Source organism: Entelurus aequoreus, linkage group LG07 (assembly GCF_033978785.1).
Source record: "Entelurus aequoreus isolate RoL-2023_Sb linkage group LG07, RoL_Eaeq_v1.1, whole genome shotgun sequence".
In the NCBI taxonomy this organism is placed as follows: Eukaryota; Metazoa; Chordata; class Actinopteri; order Syngnathiformes; family Syngnathidae; genus Entelurus; species Entelurus aequoreus.
In genome coordinates this window covers 350,263-372,189 of record NC_084737.1, presented here as the reverse complement: position 1 = coordinate 372,189, position 21,927 = coordinate 350,263, and the positions used below count along the sequence as shown (strand labels likewise).

The following is a 21,927-nucleotide window of genomic DNA, read 5'->3' as shown; positions in this document are numbered from 1 at the left end:
ATTTGTGGATGAGGAACGTGAGAGTGAAGGACTAGAGAGGCAGTGCAGGGTGTATCTTTTTTCGCTCTGACCGTAACTTAGGTAAAAGGGCTCATTGGATTCCACACTTTCTCCTTTTTCTATTGTGGATCACGGATTTGTATTTTAAACCACTTCGGATACTATATCCTTTTGAAAATGAGAGTCGAGAACGCGAAATGGACATTCACAGTGACTTTTATCTCCACGACAATACATCGGTGAAGCACTTTAGCTACGGAGCTAACGTGATAGCATCGTACTTAAATGCAGATAGAAACAAAAGAAATAAGCCCCTGACTGGAAGGATAGACAGCAGATCAACAATACTACTATCAGTAGACACCGAACCAAACACTGGACCTGTAACCACACGGTTAATGCTGTGCCGCCTGTCGAAGCCTAGCAATGCTGTTGCTAACGACGCCATTGAAGCTAACTTAGCTACGGGACCTCGTCAGAGCTATGATAAAAACATTAGCGCTCCACCTACGCCAGCCCTCATCTGCTCATCAACACCCGTGCTCACCTGCGTTCCAGCGATCGACGGCGCGACGAAGGACTTCACCTGATCGATGCGGTCGGCGGCTAGCGTCGGATAGCGCGGCTGCTATCCAAACTCAAAGTCTTCCTGGTTGTGTTGCTGCAGCCAGCCGCTAATACACCGATCCCACCTACAGCTTTTTTCTTTGCAGTCTTCATTGTTCATTAAACAAATTGCAAAGGATTCGCCAACACAGATGTCCAGAATACTGTGGAATTATGAGATGAAAACAGAGCTTTTTGTATTGGATTCAATGGTGTCCGAATACTTCCGTTTCAACCATTGACATCACGCGCATACGTCATCATACATAGACGTTTTCAACCGGAAGTTTCGCGGGAAATTTAAAATGTCACTTTATAAGTTAACCCGGCCGTATTGGCATGTGTTGCAATGTTAAGATTTCATCATTGATATATAAACTATCAGACTGAGTGGTCGCTAGTAGTGGCTTTCAGTAGGCCTTTAAAACCTTTAGTATATCAGTATGTGGAATTAAATTATGGAATGGATTAAGCAAAGAAATCAAACAAAGCACCAACATAATTTAGTTTAAGAGACTGAACTACAAGTCTTCACAAAGTACACAGAACAATAATTATGATGAACATCTTGAACCCGTTTTTAATTTATTTTGTTGTTGTTTTTTTTAGATAAAGTTTATTTATGTATTTAATATTTATTTACTTACCATGGTATATTATTTATTTATTATTCATGCATTCACTAATGTTATGCCCATTTGATTGTGGACTCTTACTGACACCTTGTGGCGATATGAAAATACTACGCTTCATTAGTTTGGGCACTTCCGGGTTGACGATGTCAGTTCAGTTCATGAGACAATTGAGAAGTAGACAAGTTGTTAGCTCTTACAAAAGCTCTTGGAAAAGATAAGTCTGTAAGTAAACGGTTTAACTTGTTTATATCAATCAATATTAAGGTGGAAAGTGGTTCAATTTGATACTAAGATGTTTATCATACTTGCCAACCCTCCCGGTTTTACCGGGAGACTCCCGGAATTCAGCGCCTCTCCTGATAAGAAGAAATGAGAAGAAATTTTCTCCCGATAAACTCCCGGAATTCAGCCGGAGCTCCAGCTCCGCCCCCTCCAGCTCAATGCGGACCTGAGTGGGGACAGCGGCGACAGTCTGTTTTTAACGTCCGCTTTCCCACGATATAAACAGCGTGCCTGCCCAATCACGTTATAACTGTAGAATGATCGAGGGCGAGTTCTTGGTTTCTTATGTGGGTTTATTGTTAGGCAGTTTCATTAACGTCCTCCCAGCGCGGTAACAACACACAACAACAGCAGTCACGTTTTCGTCTGCCGTAAACAGCAATGTTGTGACACTCTTAAAAAAGGACAATACTGCCATCTACTGGGTAGCCTCCGGAACACTGAAATTCAAGTATTTATTTTATTTATATGTATAATAAAATAAATATATATATATAGCTAGAATTCTCACTGAAAGTCAAGTATTTCATACATATATATATACAGTATATACATATATATATATATGAAATACTCGAGTTGGTGAATTCTAGCTGTAAATATACTCCTCCCCTCTTAACCACGCCCGCAACCACGCCCCCGCCCCCAACCACACCTCTGCCCCCCCCCCCCACCCCCCCACCCCCCACCCCCCACCTCCCGGAATCGGAGGTCTCAAGGTTGGCAAGTATGTGTTTATTGAAAAACAATTTTTGTGCACTGTTTTAATGGATGTTTTGAGGACTTAAAATGGCTGGCAGTCGTATATTTCCACCATCGAAATAGTTTCAACACTCAGAATCCTTCATTTACGCATTTTTACTTACTCGCATATCGTGTGAAAAAACGAAAATGTATTATTTGCGTCAGACTCGTCTCAGTGAACTTTAAAGCTTCTCAGGCTTAGCTTAGCTTGCTAGTTAGCTTAGCCTGCGCGCTACTAAGAAAGAGACGCGGAAGTGATCAACAACAAGATCAAGGGTTAGTGTATAAAATATTGAGAGATTTGAGGGCTACATGTATTGTTTAAGTACAACAAAGAAGAGTTTAAACAGAGAAGGGGGAGGTGGAAAAATAACCTAATAAGGAAAGTAATACCAAAATTACGGGTAAATAATACTGGAATGTCCGGCAAAAAACCCCAAAAGAAAGCAGACTGACCCCTAGTAGCCCGGTCCTTGTAAGTTGTAGCCTTATGAAGGCGCAGTACAGCAGGCGAATAATGTACAAAATATATGTCTTTGTATTGAAAAGTCTTGCAGACAGCATTTTGCGACTGTCTTGACAAGTTGATTAAATGGCAACATGAAAATTATAGGGTTTATTGGTTTTTAAAAACCCAACTGTTAAGTGCAAATTTAAACGAAACCGGTTTTCGAAAATAGCTAGCTAGGCTATGGACTATATCAGGGGTCACCAACCTTTTTGAAACCAAGAGATACTTCTTCGGTACTGATTAATGCGAAGGGCTACCAGTTTGATACACACTTAAATAAATTGCCGGAAATAGCCAATTTGCTCAATTTACCTTTAACTCTATGTTATTATTAATAATTAATGATATATACACTTAATTGAACGGTTTAAAAGAGGAGAAAACATGAAAAAAATTACAATTAAATTTTGAAACATAGTTTATCTTCAATTTCGACTCTTTAAAATTCAAAATTCAACCGAAAAAAAGAAGACAAAAACTAGCTAATTTGAATCTTTTTGAAAACATTTTAAAAAGAATTTATGGAACATCATTATTAATTTTTCCTGATTAAGATTAATTTTAGAATTTTGATGACATGTTTTAAATAGGTTAAAATCCAATCTACACTTTGTTAGAATATATAACAAATTGGACCAAGCCATATTTCTAACAAAGACAAATCATTATTTCTTCTAGATTTTCCAGAACAAAATTTTTAAGAGAAATTCAAAAGACTTTGAAATAAGATTTAAATTTGATTCTACAGATTTTCTAGATTTGCCAGATTTTTTTTTTTGAATTTTAATCATAAGTTTGAAGAAATATTTCACAAATATTCTTCATCGAAAAAACAGAAGCTAAAATGAAGAATTAAATTAAAATTGATTTATTATTCTTTACAATAATTAAAAAAAAATACTTGAATATTGATTTAAATTGTCAGGAAAGAAGAGGAAGGAATTTAAAAGGTAAAAAGGTATATGTGTTTAAAAATCCTAAAATCATTTTTAAGGTTGTATTTTTTCTCTAAAATTGTCTTTCTAAATGTTATAAGAAGCAAAGTAAAAAAATGTATGAATTTATTTAAACAAGTGAAGACCAAGTCTTTAAAATATTTTCTTGGATTTTCAAATTCTATTTGAGTTTTGTCTCTCTTAGATTTAAAAATGTCAGGCAAAGCGAGACCAGCTTGCTAGTAAATAAATACAATTTAAAAAATAGAGGCAGCTCACTGGTAAGTGCTGCTATTTGAGCTATTTTTAGAACAGGCCTGCGGGCTACTCATCTGGTCCTTACGGGCTACCTGGTGCCCGCGGGCACCACGTTGGTGACCCCTGTACTATATAGTATCACATGTTATTTTTGTACAACAACAACTTCAGCTGTCGAACGTTATAAGGTACAAATTCAACAAGTACATTAGCACGGACGGTATAGCCAAGTTGTGGTTAAGTAGGTGGATTTTTGTTCCTTATATTTACCAGAAACGAAGTGATCCGAACACACGACCCGGGACTTTGGGGGACTCCACTGAGAACCGTCCTCGTTTTCCCGGTGTAAAGCTGCGAGCCATTTGTCTCGTCTCTGTGGGCTTTTATCACGCTTTGGCAGAACAAAATACAACCTTTGTTTTCCCTGTTTCCGGTTGTGGTTAGCACAACCAAAAACAACACCGTTTTTTGGCATTTTGGAGGCAGAATGACGGGTTTAACCAGCGTAGGTCGACAGGTTAAAGAGTAATGGCAACGGTTTGTTTTCAACGCCAGTCTGGTTGCTATGGCTCGAAGAACCCGTATGTAGTTCAGTTGCCCGGATGTCGGCCCTCACCTATATGGCTCTTTCAACATTTCTGGTGGCTGACCCCTGTCCTAACGTGATACCAATTGTCTCCTGTCTTCCCCAGACGCCGTTCTTCACTCGTATCCAGCCTTCTCAGGGACCTATTTCGGGGGGCACCCGCGTGACGATCGAGGGGAGCTACCTCAACGCGGGCAGCTCCGTTTCCGTCAGCATTGGGCCGCAACCCTGCCTCTTCAAAAAGTAGGTTCAAGGAGCCCGCATGTAACCGTGGAAATGACATGCGAGCAAATAATGGTATGTGAGAGTCGTAATGTCCCCGCCGCGAACGATGAGGTGTGCTTCTAAAACCGTGTCGGCAGTTGGCAGGTGTGTAAATGTTGCTCGCAGGCACACCGCATCACTCAGCCTACAGCTTTATTTTTTTCCCTTAATCTCAGGCAGCCGAGAAAAAAAAAAAGCATTCTCGGCTATCACAACAGTTGCATGCATGTCAAACGTAGCCCCCCCACCCCACACCCCCCCCAGCTGCTAATCTGTGTTGAAGCCACTACTGTTACTGCGAGCTTTGATGTTGCCGCAGTCGCTTCTGCACGGCGGTAAATCCGGCTGATTCCACTGCAGCGCAACCCCGTCTTTATCTGTCAGACCTCCACTGTTTGGAGCATCTTATCAAGGTTGCTGGCTTTTAAAAGGGGGTTGCTATGGTGACAAGTGTATGGCAATGTGGAAATTGTGGATTTCTTTAGCCTGGCTTGTCAATAGGGGAGTACGTTTGAATGCATACATGCCCACGTCTGTTACTTATAGTACCTAGCTTAGCGGAACTGCACTCAATGGAACATGCTACGCCCCGAGCGTCCTTGACACATTAATGTTATATTATTATAACACTGTATAGAACATTTGCACATATACTGCATGTGTATAACCATCTCCATCCTATATATATATATATATATATATATATATATATATATATATATACGGGGGGTGCTTACAACCATCAGTCGTTTACCAAGCAAAGGTAACACGCAAGGACATTAACACATCCGACACATACGTAGGATTAACTGAGGGACAATTCAAAGCCAGATGGAACAATCACAAGGCTTCTTTCATGATGCAAAAGCCTGCGGAACACTACTGAACTCAGCAAACACATTTGGAATCTCAAAGACAATAATGTTGAATACTCAATAACATGGCAAATTCTTGCATCCAGCACACCGTACAACAGTGGTAACAAAAGATGCAACCTAAACTGTTTATTATATACAGTCCAGACTTGTCATCCCTCAACAAGCGCAGCGAAATTGTATCAGCATGCCGTCACAGAAGGAAACACCTCCTAGGTAACACATGAGCCAATCACCACGCCCCCACGCCTGCCTGTACCCACCCGCTCTGTGCCCTATACAAACCATGGTATGTGAATGCTTCCATTAAAATCTCCTGAGGATTGAGGAAACCCCTCATGAAACAGGCCTGTAGAGATGAAATAGTCTTGTGATTTTTTCCCCACACATACATATTACGCTCTACCACGGTATTGAGCATTATTTTTTTGGATAATCTAATTATGACATATATATATATATATATATATATATATATATATATATATATATATATATATATATATATATATATATATATATATATATATATATATATATATATATATATATATATATATATATATATATATATATATATATATATATATATAAATTTAACTCCAAGCATTTTATTGCCACATTTAAGTAAATAGAAATCAAGTGTTGACATCTTTTTTAATGTATGTCTAAATCTAGTGTTTTATATCGTATTCAAATAACAGTTACCGTATTTTTCGGACTATAAGTCGACGTTTTTTTCACAGTTTGGCCGGGGGTGCGACTTATACTCAGGAGCGACTTATGTGTAGGGTTGGGTATCGTTTGAATTTGAACGATTCCGATTCTTTGTTTCGATTCCGATTCCGATTCCTGACAATTCTCGATTCCGTTTTTTTTAAGAGGCAGGGTCAAAAAAAAGTTTAGGATATTTTAAATGAGCTAGCTAACCTACAGTCTTTCTGAATGAAATAGTCTGACATTCTCCATCAATTTTAATTCTATTAACTTTTTATGAACTTTACTATAAATTCCTCACAGGGCTGTTTTCAACTAGAATATAAATATCAAATCTATGAACTTGAATATAAATATTATAAATTATGAATACATTTTCCCAGGGGTACACTTTCCTCAAGAGAGCTTTATTTTTGAAAACCTCATGAAAACACATTTACACATAAGTGTATGATGCTGCAGGAAACCTCATGAAAACACCTTTACACATAAGTGTATTATGCTGCAGGAAACCTCATGAAAACACATTTACACATAAGTGTATGATGCTGCAGGAAACCTCATGAAAACACATTTACACATAAGTGTATGATGCTGCAGGAAACCTCATGAAAACACCTTTACACACATAAGTGTATGATGCTGCAGGAAACCTCATGAAAACACCTTTACACACATAAGTGTATGATGCTGCAGGAAACCTCATGAAAACACATTTACACATAAGTGTATAATGCTGCAGGAAACCTCATGAAAACACATTTACACATAAGTGTATGATGCTGCAGGAAACCTCATGAAAACACATTTACACATAAGTGTATGATGCTGCAGGAAACCTCGTGAAAACACCTTTACACACACAAGTGTATGATGCTGCAGGAAACCTTATGAAAACACATTTACACATAAGTGTATGATGCTGCAGGAAACCTTATGAAAACACATTTACACATAAGTGTATGATGCTGCAGGAAACCTCACGAAAACACCTTTACACATAAGTGTATGATGCTGCAGGAAACCTCATGAAAACACATTTACACACACAAGTGTATGATGCTGCAAGTACTTAAAAATGTTACCGTGCTCCCACTGATGGGCCACCGGACCACCACCATGTAGCAGGGTCGTCAGACATAAGTATCGGTGGAACGTCCTGGTACATCTGCAGCTCTCTCTCCACTCCTTTCTTGATGGACATGGAGCTCTGTTATTTCGCGGTTATTTCATTTTTTTTTTATAAAGTAAAGCCACACTTTCGACCGCCGACGCCCGCTATCCATGCTTGAGCTTGACTGACTCGCTCGGCTTATGCTAACACTTCCGGCGGTAGGCGCTTCTTCGTTGGTGTTCAGCGGCTAATTCTTCCGGTTCGGCGGACATATTTTTTTCCGGTCGGCTGACTGGGTATCGAAAATAGGAATCGACATTTAAACTTTTGAACGATTCCGGGAGAATCGGAAAGTTAGTCCCGGTTCCAATCGATACTCGATACCCAACCCTACTTATGTGTGAAATGATTAACACATTAGCGTAAAATATCAAATACAATTATCTAGCTCATTCACGTAAGAGACTAGACGTACAAGATTTCATGGGATTTAGCGATTAGGAGTGACAGATTGTTTGGTAAACGTATAGCATGTTCTATATGTTATAGTTATTTGAATGACTCTTACCATAATATGTTACGTTAACATACCAGTTGGTTATTTATGCCTCATATAACGTACACTTATTCAGCCTGTTCTTTGCAGTCTTCATTGTTCATTAAACAAATTGCAAAAGATTCACCAACACAGATGTCCAGAATACTGTGGATTTTTGCGATGAAAACAGAGCTTTTTTGTATTGTGATACAATGTGTCCGAATACTTCCGTTTAACTATTGACGTCACGCGCAAACGTCATCATACATAGACGTTTTCAAGCGGAAGTTCCCCGGGAAATTTAAAAAAGCACTTTATAAGTTAACATGTGTTGCAATGTTAAGATTTCATCATTGATATGTAAACTATCAGACTGCGTGGTCGGTAGTAGTGGCTTTCAGTAGGCCTTTAAGAGCAGTGCTGGCTATCGGGCTGAGAGCTTGGGTTTTTTTAGCTCGGTAATTTGATTGATTGACATAATTTAGAGCAGGGGTCACCAACCTTTTTGAAACCAAGAGCTACTTCTTGGGTAGTGATTAATACAAAGGGCTACCAGTTTGATACACACTTAAATAAATTGCCAGAAATAGCCAATTTGCTCAATTTACCTTTAACTCTGTTATTATTAATAATTAATGATACTTACACTTAATTGAACGGTTTAAAAGAGAATAAAACACGAAAAAAATGACAATTAAATTTTGAAACATAGTTTGTCTTCAATTTCGACTCTTTAAAATTCAAAATTCAACCGAAAAAAAGAAGAGAAAAACTAGCTAATTCGAATCTTTTTGAAAAAATTAAAAAAAGAATTTATGGAACATCATTAGTAATTTTTCCTGATTAAGATTAATTTTAGAATTTTGATGACATGTTTTAAATAGGTTAAAATCCAATCTGCACTTTGTTAGAATATATAACAAATTGGACCAAGCTATATTTCTAACAAAGACAAATCGTTATTTCTTCTAGATTTTCCAGAACAACATTTTTAAAAGAAATTCAAAAGACTTTGAAATAAGATTTAAATTTGATTCTACAGATTTTCTAGATTTGCCAGATAATTTTTTTGCATTTTAATCATGATAAGTTTGAAGAAATATTTCACAAATATTCTTTGTCGGAAAAACAGAAGCTAAAATGAAGAATTAAATTAAAATTTATTTATTATTCTTTACAATAAAAAAAAAATAATTACTTGAACATTGATTTAAATTGTCAGGAAAGAAGAGGAAGGAATTTAAAAGGTAAAAAGGTATATGTGTTTAAAAACCCTAAAATCATTTTTAAGGTTGTATTTTTTCTCTAAAATTGTCTTTCTGAAAGTTATAAGAAGCAAAGTAAAAAAAAATACTGAATTTATTTAAACAAGTGAAGACCAAGTCTTTAAAATATTTTCTTGGATTTTCAAATTCTATTTGAGTTTTGTCTCTCTTAGAATTAAAAATGTCGGGCAAAGCGAGACCAGCTCGCTAGTAAATAAATACAATTTGAAAAATAGAGGCAGCTCACTGGTAAGTGCTGCTATTTGAGCTATTTTTAGAACAGGCCAGCGGGCTACTCATCTGGTCCTTACGGGCTACCTGGTGCCCGCGGGCACCGCGTTGGTGACCCCTGATTTAGAGGCATGTATTTACAATCAGATTATTCGATACAGTACAGGTGCACTAAGTCTCCACGTTGAACATAATCAGGTAGGGAAAAAAAGTGTGCCTTTGAACGTTTGTGACCTTGTTTTAGCGGGTTAAAGAACATGTTTTTCTTTGGTTTAAAAACTTTCTAAAAAACCCACTGTGATATCGGATCAAACTGCCATCTGCCCATGTTTGTCCGTCCAATCTAGGAGGAACGCCCATGAGATTGTGTGCGTAACGCCAGCTGGCCTGGCACCAGGAAGCGCGCCTGTCCTGGTGGACATAGACCACGCTGAGCTCAGAAACCCGGAGGTCAAGTTTAACTACACCGAGGACCCCACTGTGCTCAAGATTGAACCCGACTGGAGCATCGCCAGGTAAGCGTGCTGAGACTACAATGAACTGAAGCATGGTGATGTCCTAAATACTATTAAATAGCATCAAATCTAAACATCTTAAGACGGATCAAAAGCGGATCACACCGCAATTTGAATTTCCAGGTGAGAGTTGACACTTGCGTTAGACAGAGAGAGTCCTACTGTGGGTGCAGTTGTTCCTTTGATGTTGGCAGAAGTTGAGGTGAACTTCCATTTGTACGCTTAAAGGCCTACTGAAATGCGATTTTCTTATTAAACGGGGATAGCAGATCCATTCTATGTGTCATACTTGATCATTTCGCGATATTGCCATATTTTTGCTGAAAGGATTTAGTAGAGAACATCGACGATAAAGTTCGCAACTTTCGGTCGCTGATTAAAAAAAGCCTTGCCTGTACCGGAAGTAGCGTGACGTCACAGGTTGTGGAGCTCCTCACATCTGCACATTGTTCACAATCATGGCCGCCAGCAGGCGAGAGCGATTCGGACCGAGAAAGCGACGATTTCCCCATTAATTTGAGCCAGGATGAAAGATTTGTGGATGAGGAAAGTGAGAGTGAAGGATTAGAGGGCAGTGGAAGCGATTCAGATAGGGAAGATGCTGTGAGAGGCGGGTGGGACCTGATATTCAGCTGGGAATGACTAAAACAGTAAATAAACACAAGACATATATAAACTATATTAGCCACAACACAACCAGGCTTAAATTTAATATGCCACAAATTAATCCCGCATAACAAACACCTCCCCCCTCCCGTCCATATAACCCGCTAATACAACTCAAACATCCACACAACACACTCAATCCCACAGCCCAAAGTACCGTTCACCTCATACTCCGGAGCGACTTATACTCCGAAAAATACGGTAAGACCTTCTGGAGGAAAGGGGTCAGATGAAACAAAAATGTAGGCCACAATACCATGTTTTATTTTTATTTTACCGTAAAATCTTGTTGTTTTAATGTTTTTTGTTTGTTTGTTTTTTAATGTTTTAGTGTCTTACTGTATATGGGAAAAAAACAGTACCAAAGTGGATTTGATGGTACAAAACTCAGTCGGCCGAATTTAACCGTAAAATCTATTGTTATTTTTACAGTGTACACTTTAATTAATAATTTGTTTTGAAATCATAAGTCAAGTAGGGCTGCAACTAACAACTAATTTGATCATCGATTAATCTGTCGATTAATACATCGATTAATCGATTAATAATCGGATAAAAGAGACAAGCTACATTTCTATCCTTTCCAGTATTTTATTGGGAAAAAAACAGCATACTGGCACCATACTTATTTTGATTATTGTTTCTCATCTGTTTGTAAATGCTGCAGTTTATAAATAAAGGTTTATAAAAAAAAATAAAAAATAAATTAATTAATAAAATTAAAAAAAGGAGCCTCTGCGCATGCGCATAGCATAGATCCAACGAATCGATGACTAAATTAATCGCCAACTATTTTTATAATCGATTTAATCGATTAGTTGTTGCAGCCCTATAGTCAAGCAGATATTTAAATACAGTATTTATCTTTACTTTAACAAAAAATATTTTTGGAGTACATTATATTATTTTTTGATTTTGATAATATTGAATTTTAAAAGATATGCAATTGCATGCAATGCATGGTTTTTAATGTCAAAAGGGAAATAACAAATATATTTAGTAAGAAAAGATTAAGCATTTTATTAACGCATGTTATTTCCAGGCTTTCGTGAGCCACATAGAATGATGTGGTGGGCCACATTTGGCCCCCGGGGCCTTGAGTTTGACACGGCTGCTTTAAGGGTTTGGAGGATGATTTAACTTACACCAGGGGTGTCCAAACTTTTTCCACTGAGGGCCACACACTGAAAAATCAAAGCAAGCGGGGGCCATTTTGATATTTTTTATTTTAAAAACCAATAAAATATATGTTTAAAAAAATATACATTGATGCCTCCACTTAGGCTTGATCAAAGGGTTTTGGTCAAAAAAATATAAAAAATGTGTCATTATTCAATATTATTATTTGTATTATTATTCAAAGTTTAAATCTCTAGATCAGGGGTCACCAACGTGGTGCCCGCGGGCACCAGGTAGCCCGTAAGGACCAGATGAGTAGCCCGCAGGCCTGTTCTAAAAATAGCTCAAATAGCAGCACTTACCAGTGAGCTGCCTCTATTTTTTAAATTGTATTTATTTACTAGCAAGCTGGTCTCGCTTTGCCCGACATTTTTAATTCTAAGAGAGACAAAACTCAAATAGAATTTGAAAATCCAAGAAAATATTTTAAAGACTTGGTCTTCACTTGTTTAAATAAATTCATACATTTTTTTACTTTGCTTCTTATAACTTTCAGAAAGACAATTTTAGAGAAAAAATACAACCTTAAAAATGATTTTAGGATTTTTAATCACATATACCTTTTTACCTTTTAAATTCCTTCCTCTTCTTTCCTGACAATTTAAATCAATGTTCAAGTATTTTTTTAATTTTTATTGTAAAGAATAATAAATCAATTTTAATTTAATTCTTCATTTTAGCTTCTGTTTTTTCGACAAAGAATATTTGTGAAATATTTCTTCAAACTTATTATGATTAAAATTCAAAAAAAAAATTCTGGCAAATCTAGAAAATCTGTAGAATCAAATTTAAATCGTATTTCAAAGTCTTTTGAATTTCTTTAAAAAATTTTGTTCTGGAAAATCTAGAAGAAATAATGATTTGTCTTTGTTAGAAATATAGCTTGGTCCAATTTGTTATATATTCTAACAAAGTGTAGATTGGATTTTAACCTATTTAAAACATGTCATCAAAATTATAGAATGAATCTTAATCAGGAAAAATTACTAATGATCTTCCATAAATTATTTTTTAAATTTTTTCAAAAAGATTCAAATTAGCTAGTTTTTGTCTTTTTTTTTTTCGGTTGAATTTTGAATTTTAAAGAGTCGGAATTGAAGATAAACTATGTTTCAAAATTTAATTGTCATTTTTTTCATGTTTTCTCCTCTTTTAAACCGTTCAATTAAGTGTAAATATCATTAATTATTAATAATAACATAGAGTTAAAGGTAAATTGAGCAAATTGGCTATTTCTGGCAATTTATTTAAGTGTGTATCAAACTGGTAGCCCTTCGCATTAATCACTACCCAAGAAGTAGCTCTTGGTTTCAAAAAGGTTGGTGACCCCTGCTCTAGATCAACATTAGGTCTATCTGTCAATATAAAGTTGTTAAAGATTTAAGTTGTATGCCCTTTTTGTCAAAGAAAATCCTGTTTTCTTATGGAAAAAAAACACAAAATATGCAATATTTTCACCCAATAAAAAATTTCAGTGGAATATTTTGGATTATATAATAATTGGAGCCTTAAAAAGGTCAATAACTCATAACAACATTGATTTTAATTAATTATTATTTTTTGAGCAATGACACTCAAAAAAAAAGTCCCACTAAAATGATTGGGGATCCAAAAAGGTCCTGCTTAGTAAAGTTTAAAAAAAAGAAATCATACATTTTTTTTTTACTTTTAACACAATTGTCTGAAGATCAAGTTCAGATTAGGGATGTCCGATAATGGCTTTTTGCCGATATCCGATATTCCGATAGTGTCCAACTCTTTAATTACCGATACCGATATCAACCGATACCGATATCAACCGATATATGCAGTCGTGGAATTAACACATTATTATGCCTAATTTGGACAACCATGTATGGTGAAGATAAGGTACTTTTTAAAAATAATAATAAAATAAGATAACTAAATTAAAAACATTTTCTTGAATAAAAAAGAAAGTAAAACAATATAAAAACAGTTACATAGAAACTAGTAATGAATGAAAATGAGTAAAATTAACTGTTAAAGGTTAGTACTATTAGTGGAGCAGCAGCACGCACAATCATGTGTGCTTACGGACTGTATCCCTTGCAGACTGTATTGATATATATTGATATATAATGTAGGAACCAGAATATTGATAACAGAAAGAAATGGGGGGAGGGAGGTTTTTTGGGTTGGTGCACTAATTGTAAATGTATCTTGTGTTTTTTATGTTGATTTAATAAAAAAATTAAAAAAAAATAAAAAAAAACGATACAGATAATAAAAAACCGATACCGATAATTTCCGATATTACATTTTAACGCATTTATCCCTAGTTCAGATCTATCCGTCAATTATAATTTTTATTGTTGTTTTTTTTTTGTTTGTTTGTTTGTTTTAGGCCCCTCAAAAAAAAAATTAAAAAAAATAACTAACTGTTTTTTTAAATGGCGAACACAAAATATGCAACATTTTCCCAAAAAACTATCTCCAAGTGGAATATGCATCGTGATGTAAATGGAGCCTTGAATAAGTCAATAATTCATAACAACATTGATTTTGATTCTTTTATTTTTTTTAAGAAAGAATGGCAGCTTTGTGTTATTAGAGGAAACATTGTAACATTTTCTTGTTACATTTCACCTGTTTGCTCTTTTATACCACTTTTTATGTTTTGATTTTGAGGTTTTGGAATGGCCTTCCCAAAGTCCTGACTTAAACGTGTGGACAATGACAACATAAACGTGTGGACAATGACAACATAAAAAGTGGTATGAAAGACCAAACAGGTGAAATGTAACAAGAAAATGTTACAATGTTTACTCTAATAACACTAAGCTGCCATGCAGGCTGTTTCTTTCTTTAACAAATAATAATGAATCAAAATCAATGTCATTATGAATTATTGACCTATCCAAGGCTCCAATTAAGTCACATTAAATATTCCACTTTGAGATATTTTTTGGGGAAAATGTTGCATATTTTGTGTTTGCCATATAAAAAATTTTATTTATTTATTTATTTATTTTTTAAAGAAGGGCCTAAAACGAACAAAAAAAAAACATAAACAACAATACAACGTATAATTGACGGATAGATCTGAAGTTGATCTCGAGATTATTGTGTTAAAAGTAAACAGTAAAAAAAATGTATAATTTATTTTTTAACACTTTAATGAGTAGGACCCTTTTGGTTCCCCAATAATTTTAGTGTGATTTCAGTGTTTCCTATAAACTGCCAAGATACCTGTGGTGGTGGGGGCGTGGCTATGGGCGTGGCTATAGGCGTGGTCATCATGGCATCATCGAGTAATTTGCGTAATTTACTACAATGATATGATTTTCTCTAAAAAGGCTAAACAAATGTATACTTACTAATTAATACAATTTTTGTTTTAAACGTCCATCCATCCATCCATTTTACAATATAATTACAACACTTTATGTACATATTTATATACAGATTTGAACAATAAGTTATTCACTGAAATATATTTATTAATTGTGGTTCTTACAAACAATATATCTTATAAAATATAAAAGCTAAAATGTCTCTTAAAGCTCTGCCCCTTTAATTAATGCATACTAAATAATTTAACTTTAGCCTACTACTACAACCATATTATTTACCAGCAACATAAAGTGAAACAGAGCAGAGGTGTCCTGCCACAGTCAGTAACAAATAAACAGAAAACAGTAGTGGTCAAATACAAATAAGGCAACAAGAGAAGTATCCTACACTTCTCTTTTGTAAAGTAAATCTGAACAGCCGATATGGGCATCTACATCAACTATAGGATTTGCCTGAGAAGCTGGACAGGACAAAAAAAAAAAAAAAAAAAAAAAAAAATATTTGTGGCGGACGTAATTCTTTCGTGGCGGGCCGCCACAAATAAATGAATGTGGGAAACACTGGATTTGTGTCATTGCTCAAAAAATAATAATGAATTAAAATCAATGTTGTTATGAGTTATTGACCTTTTTAAGGCTCCAATTATTATATAATCTCAAATATTCCTCTTAAAAATGTTATTGGGTGAAAATATTGCATATTTTGTTTTTTTTCCATTAAAAAAACAGGGTTTTCTTTGACAAAAAGAGCATACAACTTAAATCTTTAAAAACGTTATATTGACACATAGACCTAATGTTGATCTAGAGCAGGGGTCACCAACCTTTTTGAAAGCAAGAGCTACTTCTTGGGTAGTGATTAATGCGAAGGGCTACCAGTTTGATACACACTTAAATAAATTGCCAGAAACAGCCAATTTGCTCAATTTACCTTTAACTCTATGTTATTATTAATAATAAATTATATTTACACTTAATTGAACGATTTAAAAGAGGAGAAAACACGAAAAAAATGACAATTAAATTTTGAAACATAATTCATCTTCAATTTCGACTCTTTAAAATTCAAAATTCAACCGAAAAAAATAAGAGAAAAACTAGCTAATTCGAATCTTTTTGAAAAAAAAAAATTAATAATTTATGGAACATCATTAGTAATTTTTCCTGATTAAGATTCATTTTAGAATTTTGATGACATGTTTTAAATAGGTTAAAATCCAATCCGCACTTTGTTAGAATATATAACAAATTGGACCAAGCTATATTTCTAACAAAGACAAATCATTATTTCTTCTAGATTTTCCAGAACAAAATTTTTTAAAAGAAATTCAAAAGACTTTGAAATAAGATTTAAATTTGATTCCACAGATTTTTTAGATTTGCCAGAATAATTTTTTTCAATTTTAATCATAATAAGTTTGAAGAAATATTTCACAAATATTCTTCGTCCAAAAAACAGAAGCTAAAATTAAAAATGTAATTAAAATTTATTCATTATTCTTTACAATAAAAAAAATAAATTTACTTGAACATTGATTTAAATTGTCAGGAAAGAAGAGGGAGGAATTTAACAGGTAAAAAGGTACATGTGTTTAAAAATCCTAAAATAATTTTTAAGGTTGTATTTTTTCTCTAAAATTGTCTTTCTGAAAGTTATAAGAAGCAAAGTAAAAAAAATAATGAATTTATTTAAACAAAAGAAGACCAAGTCTTTAAAATATTTTCTTGTATTTTCAAATTCTATTTGAGTTTTGTCTCTCTTAGAATTAAAAATGTCGGGAAAAGCGAGACCAGCTTGCTAGTAAATAAATACAATTTAAAAAATAGAGGCAGCTCACTGGTAAGTGCTGCTATTTGAGCTATTTTTAGAACAGGCCAGCGGGCTACTCATCTGGTCCTTACGGGCGACCTGGTGCCTGCGGGCACCGCGTTGGTGACCCCTGATCTAGAGATTTAAAACTTGAATAATAATAAAAATAATAATACTGAATAGCGACACATTTTTAATATTTTTTTTCACCAAAACCATTTGGGGTCTCCGGGATCAAGCCTGAGTGGAGGCTTGAATGTATATTTTTTATACATACATTGTATTGGTTTTTAGAATAAAAAAATATCAAAATGGCCCCCGCTTGCTTTGATTTTTCAGTGCGCGGCCCTCAGTGGAAAAAGTTTGGACGCCCCTGGTTTAAGAAGACCCACCCCCGTTTACAACAAAGGGGGAAATGATAGCACACGTTCATTTAGCGGACATGTTTCTGACAGTGTCACCGTCACACTCCAGCAAAGTACGACCATGACGATTAGACGTGAAATCACATCGGATCATCTCTGCCTCATTGTCTGACTTTTTTCTTTTTTTTTGCCGTGCCAGCGGAGAATTGGCACTTTGCTGGAGCGCTGATGAGTGATGAAAAGCATTTAAAGCGATGGGGGCTGGAAGCGGGGGGGGGGGGGGGGGGGGTCTAGTGCGCCATCATTGTACAAGTGGGATGAAGAACCATTTAGATGAAGACGGAGCACTTCAAATAAGTCAATGACAAGTGTTCATTTGGGATCCAAAAGAGGAAAGACTGAAGGTTAGAGAAGCCACTTCTGGTCCTTTTGCTACTCACGTCCTTTCTTTCAGTTCTTCCAAATGGAAGCCGTATGTATCTGCAGTGGCATCTTTTGCATTGCTTACTTTTTAAACTTCTCTTTAATGGCCTCATCCCTATTGGCGGCGGCGAATGGCAAGCTGAATCAGGGCCGGCCCGTGGCATAGGCCCTATAGGCAAATGCTAAGGGCGCCGTCCATCAGGGGGCGCCACGCCAGTGCCACAAATGTTGGAGAAAAAAAAAAAAAAGAAAAAAAAAGTTGGTACTATTATTTCTAAATACAAAAATAATCCCACGTTAATTAAAATGCAAAGTAAAGCCTATTTAATAAAAATATTATTTGTTACAACATTACACCCCCCTCCCCTCCCCCCCGCACGGTGCGCCCCCTCCCTTCCCGTATCATGACTCTTTTTGGACGTCACCACATAAAAAAGTCAACACAAGATGTCAAAACGGCCAAAACTGTCAGGTGCCCAGGGAAGAAAAAAGAGAAAAGAGGAGGAGAAACGAGAAAAAGACAGAGGTAGCAGGTAGGTAACGTTAGCCTACATGAAATTATTTGTCTGTTACGGAATGTGATAGTAACCTGGCTTTTTAGCATTAAGCTAATGTTACATGATTCGGCAATTGCTAATCAATAAATAGCTAGTTCTGTTTTAACGTCGGGTTAATATTGTGGAGGGGGCTAAATTGTGATGGAAAATAATAATGTAACGTTAGGTAATTACAGTACTCCCACCTTACATTCCTCAGGGACATTTGCATTAGATCTTTTAAGCAAGTGTTTTTTGTTTACATTGTTATTGCGTTTTGGTTAGCTAATGTTTGCCCTGCAGGTAATAGTCACTTTTCCACCCCTTTATATATTAGGTATAGTTGTAAGCCTAGTTGTTAAAGTGCACATCATTAATGTTAATTAAGCAATATCACATGAGAGGGAATGCTGTTTTTTTAATTTGAGCACTGCTGTGATTCGGTTAATGATAATCATAACATAACATTCTCATATAATATATTATACTGTTACTTTGCATTCTGCTATTCAGCATTTCACTGTAATGATGACAATAAATTGAATCTAATCTAATTTGCATATCAGTTAACATCATACATATATCTCCTTGGTTTTTCATCTATATTATATCATTTCATTTTATTCCTGGAATCATGTTTTTATTATTAGACTGTAATACTTCACTGCCGATGTGGGGGGGACTGGGGGGGGGGGGCTCCTAAAATCTTGCCTAGGGCGCCAGATTGGTTAGGGCTGAGCTGAATGCATGATCAATTATCATTGAGTGCACACATAAGTATAGTTTGTAAAGCAGAATAGCTTGTAGTCGATAATGGGACTCGCTCCATTGTTTTTGTGTTCTGCACTCATATTGTACCATGATGCCTGGTGGCGTGACCCCAGGATGCAGTGACAGAAGGCGGCGTGCAGGTCGAAGAGTTTTACTTGGAGAGGGAAAAAAGACCAGAAACAAAAGGCTCGTAGTGCAAGGCATGGAGTTGGCAGCGGAGTAACTCCGGCACGCTGACAAAAAGGCAAACATCCAGCGCTGGCAGGGAGCAACAGGTGAACCTAAGTAGACTTCATTAGAAATTAAAAAACAGGTGCGCTGGCAGGAAGGCGTAAACCAGGGGTCCCCAAACTACGGCCCGCCAGCGTCCAAAATCCGGCCCGCGGGTAGTCCTGAGTAAAAAAAAAAAAAAAAAAAAAAAAAAATTAAATCTGTCCTTTCTAGCCCATCCATCAATCCATTTTCTACCGCTTGTTACTCTTGGGGTCTCCCAGTTGCTCAGGCAAATCATATTGTCTAAAAATGCATTTTTCCATCGATAACGTGTCGACATCACGCTCGTGTCGCAGTGTCGGGTGAGCGCGCGGCAAGTGCAATTAGTCAATTAGTGCAAGAGGGAGAAAAAAATGACGGACACATAAAATAGACTCAGTGCAGAGTTTTTAAACATCAGGGGACATATGACTATTTTTGTTCAATGTAAGGAAAAGGCAATTTGTCTAATCTGCAATGATATTTTATACAGGCCTGGCCCTAACCAATCTGGCGCCCTAGGCAAGATTTTAGGTGGCGCCCCCCCACTTCGGCAGTGAAGTGTATATACTCACAAAAAACTGAATGGCTTTGTCTTTGACCTTTTTTTTACTTAAAGAAAGCAAATTAACAATCAGAATAGTTAACAAGATATAAAAAAAAAAAAGAATAAATAAATGAATACAAAAAATAAAAAATGAATATCTAACAATCAATTTATTGTCATCATTACAGTGAAATGCTGAATAGCAGAATGCAAAGTAACAGTATAATATATTATATGAGAATGTTATGTTATGATTATCTTTAACCGAATCACAGCAGTGCTCAAATTAAAAAACAGCATTCCCTCTCATGTGATATTGCTTAATTAACATTAATGATGTGCACTTTAACAACTAGGCTTACAACTATACCTAATATATAAAGGGGTGGAAAAGTGACTATTACCTGCAGGGCAAACATTAGCTAACCAGAAGGCAATAACAATGTCAACAAAAAACACCTGCTTAAAAGATCTAATACAAATGTCTCTGAGGAAAGTAAGGTGGGAGTACTGTAATTACCTAACGTTACATTATTATTTTCCATAACAATTTAGCCCCCTCCACAATATTAACCCGACGTTAAAACAGAACTAGCTATTTATTGATTAGCAATTGCCGAATCATGTAACATTAGCTTGATGCTAAAAAGCCAGGTTACTATCACAGTCTGTAACAGACAAATAATTTCATGTAGGCTAACGTTACCTCCCTGCTACCTCTGTCTTTTTCTCGTTTCTCCTCCTCTTCTTTTCTATTTTTCTTCCCTGGGCACCTGACAGTTTTGGCCGTTTTGACATCTTGTGTTGTTTTTTTGATGAGGTGACGTCTAAAAAGAGTCATGATACGGGAAGGGAGGGGGGGGTGGGGGGGGGGGGGGGGCGTAATGTTGTAACAAATAATATTTCTATTAAATAGGCTTTACTTGGCATTTTAATTAACGTGGAATTATTTTTTGTATTTAGAAATAATAGTACCAACTTTTTTTTTTTTTTTCTCCAACATTTGTGGCACTGGCGTGGCGCCCCCTGATGGACGGCGCCCTTAGCATTTGCCTATACGGCCTATGCCACGGGCCGGCCCTGATTTTATATATATATATATATATATATATATATATATATATATATATATATATATATATATATATTATATATATATATATATATATATATATATATATATATATATATATATATATACACATATGTGTGTGTGTGTGTGTGTGTGTGTGTATATATATTTAGCCCGGCCCCTGGCTAAATGTTTTTAACCCAATGCGGCCCCCGGGTCAAAAAGTTTGGGGACCCCTGGCATAAACAGACAGTGAAGGTGCAGCAAAACCAACAGGAAATAGAACCAAAATAAGAGCACAAAGGAAAATAACTACAGTATTTTTCGGAGTATAAGTCGCTCCGGAGTATAAGTCGCACCGGCCGAAAATGCATAATAAAGAAGGAAAAAAACATATGTAAGTCGCATTTTTTGGGGAAATGTATTTGATAAAAGCCAACACCAAGAATAGCAATTTGAAAGGCAATTTAAAATTAAAACTCTTTCATCAACTTTTAATCAGAAGGGTTCAATCTCTCTCCTGTGCTAATTTGAAGCCGACACGACAAACGCGCTCAGAGGAGATAATGTTTGAAAAAAGGTGACTGTTTTAACTCAACTTTTGTTTTGAAGGGGGAATTGCAAACTTCCTGTTGATTTTTGCTGGGGGTTGTCAGTGTATGAAATATAGGTCTAATTGAAACCTACATAGAGGTTTTGTTTCATGTCTCTACGACATTCCTACTGGGAGTTAGAGGCAGTTTTGTCTGTGTTTTCTTCCTAGAGGGCGCTAGAGCGCAATTTTGAGTTTTGGGGTTTGGTTTTTTGATTAGATCGCAATTTTCGCCAGTCCTGATGTGTGTGTAAGGGGGTCAAATTACAGCTCAAAGAGGCGGCGGTATAGTAATAATAAAATGCTAGAAATACAATAGGGTCC

The 21,927-nt window shown here is 35.9% G+C and overlaps 1 protein-coding gene across 1 annotated transcript in view; it reads left to right on the top strand.

The window, feature by feature from the left end:
* Positions 1-21,927, top strand: part of LOC133653245 (plexin-A1-like) — a 195,125-nt gene that overhangs the window by 166,256 nt on the left and 6,942 nt on the right. Inside the window, exons 11-12 of the mRNA XM_062052325.1 lie at positions 4,664-4,800; positions 9,909-10,076. Coding sequence (XP_061908309.1) covers positions 4,664-4,800; positions 9,909-10,076 — 305 coding nt within the window. The remainder of the gene's footprint in view (positions 1-4,663; positions 4,801-9,908; positions 10,077-21,927) is intronic.